Genomic DNA, 12,132 nt, shown 5'->3' on the forward strand with positions numbered 1-12,132 from the left:
TTTTTTTTAGAGAGTGCATTATAAACAATGTGGCTCTGAATTTGCTTCTATAAACAATTCAGTCCTTTATTTTCTATTTTACTTGAAAGAAGCAAATTGATGAGGAAAGTGATTTGAAACAGCCCAGCTTCTAAAAATCCTTGAGTTTAATTTAAAATTGACAATATTCTTACTCCCCTAAGAAGGGCATTACTTCATGTGCTGGTCATTATAGGAGGACAGTCCCCTTCTCAGTACCTGCATTAGTGAGCATCAAACGTCAGTTGACATTTAGCTTTCACTTTGTGCAGACAGCAGATAGAGCTGTGAAAGAAGTTGAAAGCATGGGTGTTTACAATCACCCATATTCTCCTGATATTTATGAGCATTGGATGATATTGCTTAAGAGCATGGAAGGAAGTGATTTCCTACATGAAAAGTTGCATTGGGTTGTGAAGGTATATGCTAACCTCCAAGCAAATGGGGAAATACTAGATTTGGTAAAATTAATAGTATTTGTCTACATATTTTAAGGCACTATTAGTAAAGTTTCTTATAATATATGGCCATCCTTCTAACTTTTTTGTCGAAAATTTTCAAATCTATAGAAAATCGAAGTAACAGTACAGTGATAACCTAAAAATATATGTTGTTTGGGCCCAAGAATGTGAGTATAAGGAGTAATTATGAAATCTTCTTAGTGACCTTTTTATCAGAAGAAAATGTTCTAAAAAGAGTATTGCCATTTTAAAGTTTTGCTTACATTGACAATGTGTGACTTTTTTTTTAAAGGGACTTTATTTTTCCTACTTCAAGACCATTGTTGAAGCCCCTTCATTTTTGGAAGGACTGTGGATGATTATGAATGACAGGCACACTGAATATCCCCTTGTAATTAATACAGTAAAACGCTTCCATCTTTATCCAGAGGCAAGTACTATTTTGAGGCAAATAATACTCAGACTACTCTTTTTATTAGATAAAAATAGTAAGTTTGGGCTAGAAGTATGAATCAAGTGATAGAGTTCCTGCCTAGCAAGTGCAAAGCCCTGACTGAGTTTAAACCCCAATGCCACACATATACACACACACTCAGCATACACACAGTATTTAAGCATAATGATGCTAAAGAAAAAAGAGGAGGGGACTTTAGGTTTACTGATTTAAGATGTTCTTATAGTTGAGCACATTATCAAAAGTTCCTCTCATAAATTTTTCCTTTTTTTAATTAGGATGTATTTGTTGTACAGGGGGGATTTATTGTGACAATTCTGAATAGGCTTAACATTGTATATTGGTTAGATCACCCCCACCATCTCTCTCCTTCAGCCCCCTCCCTCCTCACTTAAAGCATTTGCAAGAGGTTTCTTTGTTCTTTTTCATATATGAAGTCCACAACGATATTCCCTCACCTTCATCTACTTCATTCACCTTCCCCCTTCCCACAAGATGCCCCCCCCAACTGTACCTATTTTACAGTTCTGTCTTTCCTTATTAATTTCTAAGTTTATGTTCAAAGGGGTTTTTTGATGTGTCCCTGCTCTGAGTATACTTTTCTTTGGTCATTTCAGCCCCTTCCATTGATCTCCATTATTCTTCCTTCCCACCCCTTATTTTTCAACAGCTTTCAATACATATTGTTGTATCCTCTACCTTCACGATGTTATGTACTATGGTGTTATTGATGCTCTATCATTGCTTTTTCCTTTCCTTCTTTCCCCAAGTTCCACTATTACAAACATACCCTACACATGAATTTGTATATGATTGTGTTTGTTTTCATGTACATATCTTTTGGATCTGTCTTCCACATATGAGAGAAAATATACGATCTTTATCTTTCTGAACCTGTACAAAAATAAGGAAACATAGGGAATAATGGTCACATATGTGTGATCAACCATCTAGAATAAATAAATGCTATTATTTTGTCATTTTTGCTTCATATATATAAAAATAACTAACTTATAAATATTATTAAAATTGTCTTTGTTCTGCTTCTAGTCCAATTTGTTCTTTTCTTCACACAAGACCCCCTTGTTATAAATTTGATGTACATATTCATCTAATCCATGTTATCAAGGATTGTTTTATGTGTTTTTAAATCCACATAAATGCTCTCATACCTAATGTGTCACTTTACAACTTTTTCTTTAATGTTATAGTTTTGAAGTCTATGTATGTAGGTGTATTTATTTCTTTAATTTTAACCATGATATAATTGCAAATTTTATTTATACACTTTCCTGTATGTACATGTTAAATTATTTACAGTCTATTACAAACATTTCTAAAATATGTATTTTTGTATTCTTCCTATATATGTGCAATATTTTCTCTAGGATATACTTAGAAGTACAGTTGCTAGAGTGTGTACTCTTTGTTAGTTTTACTAAGTAATGCTAAATTGGTATTTTCATCAAATGTAGCAGTTCATACTGCTATTAGAATTTGCTTCTCATATCCTTATTAGATCTCAGAGTATCAGATTGTATTAGTTTTGGTCTTCTCATTACTATGATATGCTTTTGGTTTTGTATTTCTTTTATTATAGGTAAGGTTAAATATACCATCATGTTTAGTAGATATTGAATTTTTTTCTTCTATCAATAACTTGTATAAATCCTTTTTATCTATTTAGTGGTGGTTTTCTTATTGACTTGTTAGCATAATTAACATATTTTGTTTAGTTATTTTAAGTACTATGTGCTGAGCCTATCTGTTCTCATTCTGACTTCTTTTTATTTAATGAGCTTTGAGGTATAACTTACATGCAATAAAATGCATTCATTTTGAGTATGCAAATCTTCAAGTTTTGACAAATATATGAAGCTATATAACCATCACTAGTCTAATTACAAAACATTTTCCTAATGCCAAGAAGTTCCTTTGTACTCCTTTGTGGTAATTATCTTTTCTTCATTGAATTGTTTTGGCACATTTGTTGAAAATTGATGGATCAGATTATGTGTGGATTCATTTGAATATATATTTCTGCCAGTCTCACACTTTCTCCATTACTATAGCTTTTTAGTAAATTTTGAAAGAAAGTAGTTCTTCAACTTTGTTTTTCCTTCTCAGAATTGCACTTTTATATAAATACTAGATTCAACTGGTCAGTTTCTCCAAAAAATTTGGATATGTATTGGGAAGAATTGGCATCTTAGTAATATTGAATTTTATAATCCATGATATTGGTATAAATCTTTAGTTAATTGTTTTTGTCTCATCAATGTTTTATATTTTTCAGTGTATAGTTATCCTTAAATACTACTTTTTAAAAACTATTGCAAATGCTATTATTTAAAACTTTTATCTATTTTTGTTGCTTTTATATATTGATTTTGAATATTGACTTTGTATCTTCATCTTGATGAAGCCACTTAGTGGTTTTAGTAACACTTTTGTAAATTCCTTTGTATTTTCCTATGTACTATGATGTTGTACATGAATATAGACAATTTTACTTCTTACTTTCTAATACATAAACCTTAAAATATTTTTAAAACATTTATTGAGGAATAATTAGTCATACATAAAGTATACAATTTGATAACTTTGGGCACATATGCCACCCATAAAACCATGACCACAGTCAAGAAAATAATCCTATCCATCATCCCAGGACTTTCTTTGTTTCTTGGTAATCTGGCCTTCCTGTACTTCTCTGCCCAATCTCATCCCCAGGGACCTGCCAGTATGCTGCCATTGTAGCTGAGTTTGCATTTTCTAGAATTTCGTATAAATAGAATCATAGAATTGTTCTGTGCCCAGGTCTTGTTTATACAGTTTATTGTGGAATAGCACAGAGAGATCATCAAAAGACATTTTTATTTACATATTCCCAGAGAAAGGGACACACATGTCACATAGGGCCATAGGGAAAAACTAGTCTGATCAGGCAAAAGCTGGAGTGAGGGGAGAGCCTAGGCTAGAGATTTCCATGGGAAAGGCAAAGCCTGACAGAGTTAGAAACCCATCAGCAAAATCAAAACACAGCTGAAAAGTGGGAGAAAGTATTTGTAATATATATCACAGAAAAAGGACTAGTGAATTTAATATATAAAGAACTTTTAATTCTGTATATATTAAGCTTCTGGAGGCTTCTGGATTCAGTTTGGAGATGAAGAAAGCTGGAAAGAATGATACTGCCATCTCTAGAACAAGAAGAAATCTGGACAGACTGCAAGTTAATAATGTCTTTTTTCAGTCCATCAGAAAACAGGTCACAGAGCAAACAACCAACACAAAATTTGGAGAGGAACAGTTGTCTGCGGAGAGAAATAGTACCTGAGCACTTGCTTGCTGTCAAGCCATAGAAACCAGTAGGAAGATTAAAGTAGAAACTTTAATGAACTACTAAAGGCTCAGGGTGAGCTAGGACCTCAGGGTCAGCAGGCTGCCTCTGGAAAGACTGGCGAAATTCTAGAGAAAGCTTTCCCCCTGCTGCCAGCGAGGGGAGCTGCAGCACTATTCATACTCCATACCCGTGTTCCCAGTCTCCCTCCCTTATTAAAAAAAAAGAAAATAGGCATAATATTCAGGGAGGAAGGCCATAATCTGAGGATGTTGGTGAGTATTCAGTGCAGCAGGCAGAAGAGAGCTGGCAGGAGAAAATTAAAAAGCAGCTATATTCCTGGAGGAGGAGTAGAATACTTGTAAAGCGACTTCTACAGGCCAGAAAACCTCTTGGCTTCCCCTACACTGTATTAACAAGCCTTGTTATGAATGAAAAAAAAAAAAATCTGAGTGGAATAGTATTGGGCAAGAGTGGGTTTTTAAAAACTGCTTTGTTTTCTTCTCAGTACTGGGATCACACCTAGGGCCTTGTGCATAGTGGGCAAATACTTTATCATGGGCTTTTCTTCCAGCCCATGGTCGGAGAGCTTTGAGGGTAAGTCCTTTCTTTCTAGGATGATCTTCCAAAGGGAAAACCCAATACCAGGCTAAAGACAAGGCACCACTAGAGGAATTTGAAATCCCTAATGTCATAGCAACAACAAACTCCAACTCTGATAATCACAACAACAATGAACTTTAAATTATAATCATGGCAACAACAAACTTCAAAACCATCCTAGGTCCTGACTGATTACTGTTGGAATTAAAGACCCTCCGGGGCTGAAAACAGACACACAAGAGACAGAAAATCTTGACAAGGCAATTTCTTTTGATCAAAAGGGTGCAAGCATGTGCTCACTACAGCTAAGCGCAAACACAAGCACAAAATGGCTAACAGTGGCTCTTCCTTATATCCCTGATGCAGTTGTACCTGCCCTTAACCTGGGATTTGTTCAAGTCAAATGTTTATAATCTTTTCCGATTGGCTAAGAGGCTTGGGACATGGGTTAGGGCATACAGTTTGGCAGGCATTGGAGTTGTACAGGAATCTGGAAGAAGCAGCAAGGGCCCTTTAAATATGCAAGTTGTCTAAGATGGCAATCTGAGGAATTTTTAAGTAATCTAAGAGAGAAATACTTTAATAGAAAAGATCATTTTTCTTACAATTTCCCCCTTATAACTTAAATTCTTTTCTTCAAACTCATTTAGGAGCCATTGACTCTCATGTTCCTGCATTTCTAATAGAAACAAGTTATTTTGGTAGGGTGGGGGTGATTGTTTTTGTGAGAGTTGTCTCATTTAGCCACTGTATTAATCCTTGAACACAAGGAATTATGCAGCCTCCTACTAAAATTAAAACTCTGGCCACTACGATCAAGGAGGTTAAGATTGAGGTCAGCCAGCCCTTCCATCTTCCAAACCATTTTCCATTAAGTCAGTGAAAGGATCATTTATACCTGAGTTTTCAGCTAGCTCATTAGATAGCGTAGTTAATCCCTGTAGGGCCTTAGTAACAGTTCCATCAGGGGCTGTATTATTTGGTATATACATGCAACACAAAGCTCCAATCATTATGCAAACTCCTCCCTTTTTGGGCAACATCATGTCTAATGCTAGCCTGTTCTTCCAAGCCATCTGGCTAGTTGGTCCCAATTGCTCTACTATTCCTTTAATAGCATCCCTGGTATAATTAACAAACCTTTGTTGGTTATAATAAATACAATTAATCCAATTGAAATTTTTATTTATAGTGGACCACCAAAAGAGTCCTGATTCAAATCCTGCTTCAATTTGGTTTCTGGCTTTAAATTCTTTTGGCACCCTCTAGGAACCCCAGTGTCATCAATGTAAGCATGAGGATCAAAGGAGCCTCTGCTGTTAGCTGCAGTGTCTGTGTCTATGGCTCTCTTTTTTATACATATTGTGGCACGGGCTGGGGATCTAAGTGCTAGGGTGAAAGGGATTGCCAACTGCACCAAAGCACAGGTGCCTGCCCAGTTACCTGGGAGATTCTCAAGTAAAGGTCCTCCGCCACACCAACAGACATCAGCTCTGCCCAGTGAGAGTGTGGCCTGGTTTGTGAGGCTGTTGAAGGACTGGCTTTCACTGCATCCTGTCAGGTTTCCTCCATTTGCCAATTGTACCCCTGTCTGGTGAGACATGAGGTATAATTGATGTCTAGGGTGGGTGGCCTAATAGTCTTCAGGGGCTGACCTGCAGGACCTCTGACCTCTGGGAACAGTAGTGATAGCATCTAGCGGGATTTGTTTTCCCAAGTCTTGGCATCCTGAAACAGAGCCCACATGCAATACATTCCATCTGGGTCCGAGGACCATCCTAATGAAAATGGGACCACTTGAGACTCTGGTCTTCCAGTAGTACAAACATATCAATCACTCTTATTTGATGATGTGTGGACAGAGTATTTATCCATTCCATCCAGGCATTTGCATCCCCGTACCTGATTTCAATAGCCACAGTTTGTCTTAGGTCCTTGACTTCTATTGTGGTTGCCTGAGTTCAACTCTTATATAAACATGGAGGTAACATTGGAGCAGAGGTAGAACTGAGTATCCCCTGAGAGGGTTTGGGAGCTAGATGGAGCTCAAGGCACCTTAAAGGGTCTGTTCCTGAGACATCTGCCCTCAACCCATATTTACAAAATATGAATGGTTCTTTTGTCATACTCCAAGAGCTTTCTATGATCAATCTAAGTGGGTCACACTGTTTAACTTTGCAAGAAGGAGAGGGGTGTGTCCAAAACAGCTGTAATTTTGGCTGTAGTGTGTTAAAAGATTGTTGATTATTTTGTATGGTGGAAATCAGAATCTTTCCAGTGCCTAAGATCTAGTCCAGCTCTTAGGATTTTCATAAAAGGGGGAAGTGTATCCTTTATACCCAGTGTTCCACCCCACATCCATCTGCTCTGGACAGATACCAGGGTTCCCTGTGGGGCCCAGGATGGGACACATATAAAGGAAGTATCCTTGGAGTTGAAGTTGGGATGTAAGGTCTCCACAGGGAAGGACCTGACATGCATTGGATTCAATAATTAAGGGAAAATTACTCTTGAGTTACATTAATAATAAGTATACCATTTCCCAAATGAAAGAGAAAGAATATTTTTACTATAGTCTTTTTAAAGTCACTTTAGTGTTGCCTGGATATGAGCGCACAGCCCATTGTTCCTTCTGGTGGGGTAGGGGCACCTTCTTTACCCATGTGTAGTGACTCCACCCCTGCTCTCCGGTCCAGACAGCTGTGTCCCTGGTCAGCAGGACCAGGAAGGGTCCTTCCCAAGCTGGCTCAAGCTTATTTTCTTTCCAGGTCTTGATCAGCACATAATTGCCAGGCTGGTATGGGTGAACAGGAAAGTCAGGTGGAGGAGCCTGTGCTAACAACCCCTTTTTCCTAAGAGCAAGTAAGGTAGAGGACAATCCAAGTATATAATTTTTGAAGAAACAGTCTTTGGTTTCAAAGGTAGGCACATCAGTAACAGAGCTAAGGTGAGGAAGACCAGAAATCGCCTCATAAGGGGAGAGGCCAATGTCCTTCTGAGGGGTCTTCCTTATCCTGAATAGTGCTATGGGAAGGCATTTAATCCAAGGTAATCTGGTTTCTAAGACTAATTTAGTGGGCTGATTTTTAAGAGTCTGATTTAGAGCAAACAATTTGCAAGCCTGTGCTGACAAATTGTTATGGAGTCAGACGGATTCTATTATAGTCAAGGCCTACCCATTATGTCTTTTTCCCTCAATTACCCAAGAGGATTCACCCACAAAGAAATGGAACCCAGTCTGGAAATGAGTTTCTCCAAGGTCTGGCCTTACTTTCATTTGGTATTCAATAATACCTAAACATTTATGTGTGGGGCTCCTCCTTCCTGCTTCCCCTTCCAAGAAACTGGCTGGCTGGACTTAGGGCCTTGTCAGTAGTTAGAGTCAGGTCATCCTTTTTTAGCAAGATAGACTTACACTTTAGGATCCTAGAATCCATCAGCCATCTACCCACCTTCTGGTTTAAGATTGTTCTAACTTGATGGGGAGTGCTAATAATTAGGTTTACCCCAAAGGTGGTTTTTCTATTTTCTTCAGTTAGAAGGGCTGTAGCTACTACTGCCTGAATGTACTCAGGCCAGCCTCAGGTGACAGGATCTAGGAATTTAGATAAGAAGGCCACACATTGATGTTAGCCACCCCCCCCCCCAATATTTTTGGGTTAGCACCCCGAGGGCAACTCCCTGGTTCACATTTAGAAAGAGATGAGAAGGCTGTTCAAGAGAGGGCAAGGCTGGCATCGGGGCTGTGATAAGGGCTTGTTTTAGCTCATTGACTTGTTTTATCTTCTTGGGGGTCCAAAGAAGGGTATCTGGTCCCTCTTGGGTCAATTGAGATATAAAGATTTAGTTTTAAGGGCATATGAGTTTATCCACAAATGGCAATATCCCACTAAGCCAAGGAACTTTCTCAGTTCTTGTTTTGTTCCTGGGAGAGGGAGACCAGTGATTCCTTTTATTCTTTCTGGACCCAGACTTTGTTGGCCCTTACTGATTAAATGTCCCAGATATTTTACTTCAGTCTCAGCAGATTGTAACTTATTCTTTGAAATATGAAGTTTCTGGCTTCCCAGGAAATTTATAAAGCTAATGGTTGTGTTAACCACCTCCCCCTGACTATCCCCTCATTATTAAATCTCTCAAGTCTCTTATATTTTCTCAGTGCCCTGGGGTGCTGTTATCCCATCAGGGATCTTGATTAAGAGACTTTTTGTCCCTAGGGGTGTTCACACTCCCAGATAGCCATTCCTCCCCTGAGAAGAGAATTCCCAAGATAGACATTAACTCAGCACAGGTATATATCTGTGGTCCCAGAAATTGATCAACCTGTTCTGAGACCCCCGAAGGGATCCTCGAGAAGAGGTCAAAACTTTTAAAAATTTTGGACCTCAGAGCTGGTAAAAGGGGTATTTACTAACCCAATTTCACCTCCTCCGAGGGGAACCTCCTGAGAGGAAAGAGGGAATAAGGTTTTTCTTCTTCAGACTGAGGAAAAGGTAGATTCTCAATGTCTTTATGACATTGTTCTAACTACCTTTGGAGTCATGGTGGGGAGGGGGTTCGGGTAGGGAGGGAAGGGGGAGATGGAGAGGTGGAAGCCTGGGGTGGCGGCATGCCGGCTCTGGCACCTGAGCTGAGGAACAGCAGGGTTATAAGGGAGGGGGAAGAGAGGAGAATAAATCCCAGTTAGAAGGGGTTTGGGGGTCTTTTTAATCTTTTTTTTTTCCTTTCCTTTAAGTGGAAACAGGACTACAGGACTCTGTCTCCAAAAGAGGGCATATTCCATCTCCTCTGAGTGACTGGGCTCTTGTCATTTACATGTTCAATTAATAGTTGACAGACCCAGTCCTTGTCAGACCCAAATTTTGGCCAAAAAACCAAAGGCTTTTTTGGCTTATTGCTTCTTGGGTCCAGATAAAACAGTATTTAACCATTCTTTGTTTCTCTTTCCTTTAGTACAGGGGCTATCATCCTAATATTTTATCATCTGAATTGCCAACCTTTTTCACTCGAAATATGAGAAAATGAGACAAAATCACAGGGGTCTCACAACCCTGTTATTATTTGGGTTCCTAGTCTGCTTTCTTCTCTCTACCTTTCAAGAGTCTTCTTATGTTGCTTTATGTATAATTCAAAGGATTTTTAGTTGTACTTGGAGGGAATAACAGGCAAAAGCACATGTATTCCATCTTCTTAAAGCAAATAGTTGTATTGCACACACACACACACACACACACACACACATAAATTATTTTCTGATTTCCCATGTGATTTCTTCTTTTATCCATTGGGTATTTAGAATTGTGTTGTGTTGTTTAATTTTCAAATATTTAGAGGTTCCCCAGATCTTTATGTTTTTGATTTCTATAGATTTTTAAATGTAATTTGTAATAGTAACAATTATATAGCATAGTCCTGCTAAGATGACAGGAACATTTTTCTACACCACCTTTCTCTGAATCTCAGCTTACTCCTCAGCACTACTCTTCGGCTTTTTTGTTGTTGTTTATGACTTTTTTAAAATTTATTTTTTATTGGTGTGCTGGGTGGGGGTACATTTGTGGCATTTACACAAGTTCTTACAATAGATCAAATATATCATATTACTCTTCTGTTCTTATTTGCTCCAAAGTTTATCTCTGTAACTCTAGTATAAGTACAAAAGTCAAAGAGACAAGAAACCCATTTCATGTGTTTTCAACCTCAGTTAATGTTGACTTCCTCTGCATTTGTAAGACGAAGGTTTAACTTATGCTAGCCCTATATCTTCCACTTGATAGTTACTACTTTTAGTTTTGTGGGTTTGGGCTGTCTTGATTATATAATAAAACCTGTATTTCTTGTTCCACTAGTTTCCAACAGTATAGTCTTAGAGATTTTATTGTTTTCTTTTTACTTATTCAACACTGGTTATTTTAAATAAGCACATTATTGATTTCTTTGATGTTATTAAAAGACAATTATAATAATATAGTAAATATGTTTTTAAATCTTGATAGCACTGTGAAGGACAAACAGGTTGTTCTGGTGTATTTTTGCATTGCGTAAATGCAAAATTAAGAAGGCCTGGATTTACTGCCAACTCTGTGTAGTATGAGAATGTTAAGTTGTATGTTCATACTTTTTGTGTTCATGAGATTAATGTATCATTTTAAGCCAAAAAAGTTTAGAGCAATATGTTTTGAAAGGTAAAAATGTTTAATGCTTACTATATGCCAGCACTTTACATATAAGCTCTCATCTCATCTCATCTCTCTTGCAAAATGGCTATCATTAAACTCGCTTAAAAGATGAGCTGAGGGTCAGAGGCTGAAGGATCATGTGAGCCCATGGACACCATAACTTTCAGAGTCAGAATTTTGAGTTCAATCCTGATTTCAAAGCCATGCTTTCCCTACCATGTTAAAGTGCATTCTTGAGAGGACTATAATTCTAGATTTAGCACATACATGTAATGTAGTAATTTTCTGTATGTGTATGACAGCAATAGAAATGACAAATTTTAGCAGAATGCTAGTTTTGAAAAATAAAATGATAAAATAGTAAATCTACACTTTCTGGACATGGAAAGATGTTTATGATGTTTAGTATGTATGACCCTAGTGCCTAAAATATGATGGCATTCTATAATATTGAGTAACTAGCTATGTGCTTTAATTGCCCAGGGAGATGATGGGAATGATGACCACCCAAATGTTGAAAGTGTTAGCCATTAGGTGGTTCTTACTTTCTCTTTTCAATTCTTTGTATTTTGACTCTCCCCACAATGATCTCAGATTATTTTTTCAAACTTTAGGTCTTTTTTTTTTAAAGAACTCTCCCAGCTATGAACATTTTCTCTGTAATTTCTTCTTCTTTTTTTAACCCCCTGTCTTTGAGTTTTTAAAAGTGGATTGACATGGTGGCTCACACCTATAATCCTGGCTACTCTGGAGGTGGAGAACAGGAGGATCTCAGTTTGATGCTAGTCCTGAAAAACAGTTAGCAAGACCACATCTCAACAAATAAACTGAGTGTGGTGGCACACACTCTGTCATCCCAGATCTGCAGGAAGTGTAAATAGGAGATTTGTGGTGCTGGCCATCCCAAACATAAAAGTGAGACCCTTTTAGAAAAATGACTAAAGCAAAAAAGGGGTGGCAGAGCACCTGCCTAGCAAGCACAAGACCCTAGTTTGACCCTCAAGTACCATAAAAAGAAAAATAATAGATTGAAGATTGCTAGGAATTATAGTTAAATCTTCTGCTTGGTCAAAG

General features: G+C 37.7%; 1 protein-coding gene across 6 annotated transcripts in view; it reads left to right on the forward strand.

The window, feature by feature from the left end:
• Window positions 1-12,132, forward strand: part of Dpy19l2 (dpy-19 like 2) — a 139,526-nt gene that overhangs the window by 8,270 nt on the left and 119,124 nt on the right. For all 6 annotated transcript variants that reach the window (XM_074065303.1, XM_074065298.1, XM_074065300.1 and 3 more), the window contains exon 4: window positions 772-913. In XM_074065303.1, the coding sequence (XP_073921404.1) occupies window positions 772-913 (142 nt within the window). The remainder of the gene's footprint in view (window positions 1-771; window positions 914-12,132) is intronic.

The sequence above is a fragment of the Castor canadensis genome, chromosome 2 (assembly GCF_047511655.1).
Source record: "Castor canadensis chromosome 2, mCasCan1.hap1v2, whole genome shotgun sequence".
NCBI lineage: Eukaryota > Metazoa > Chordata > Mammalia > Rodentia > Castoridae > Castor > Castor canadensis.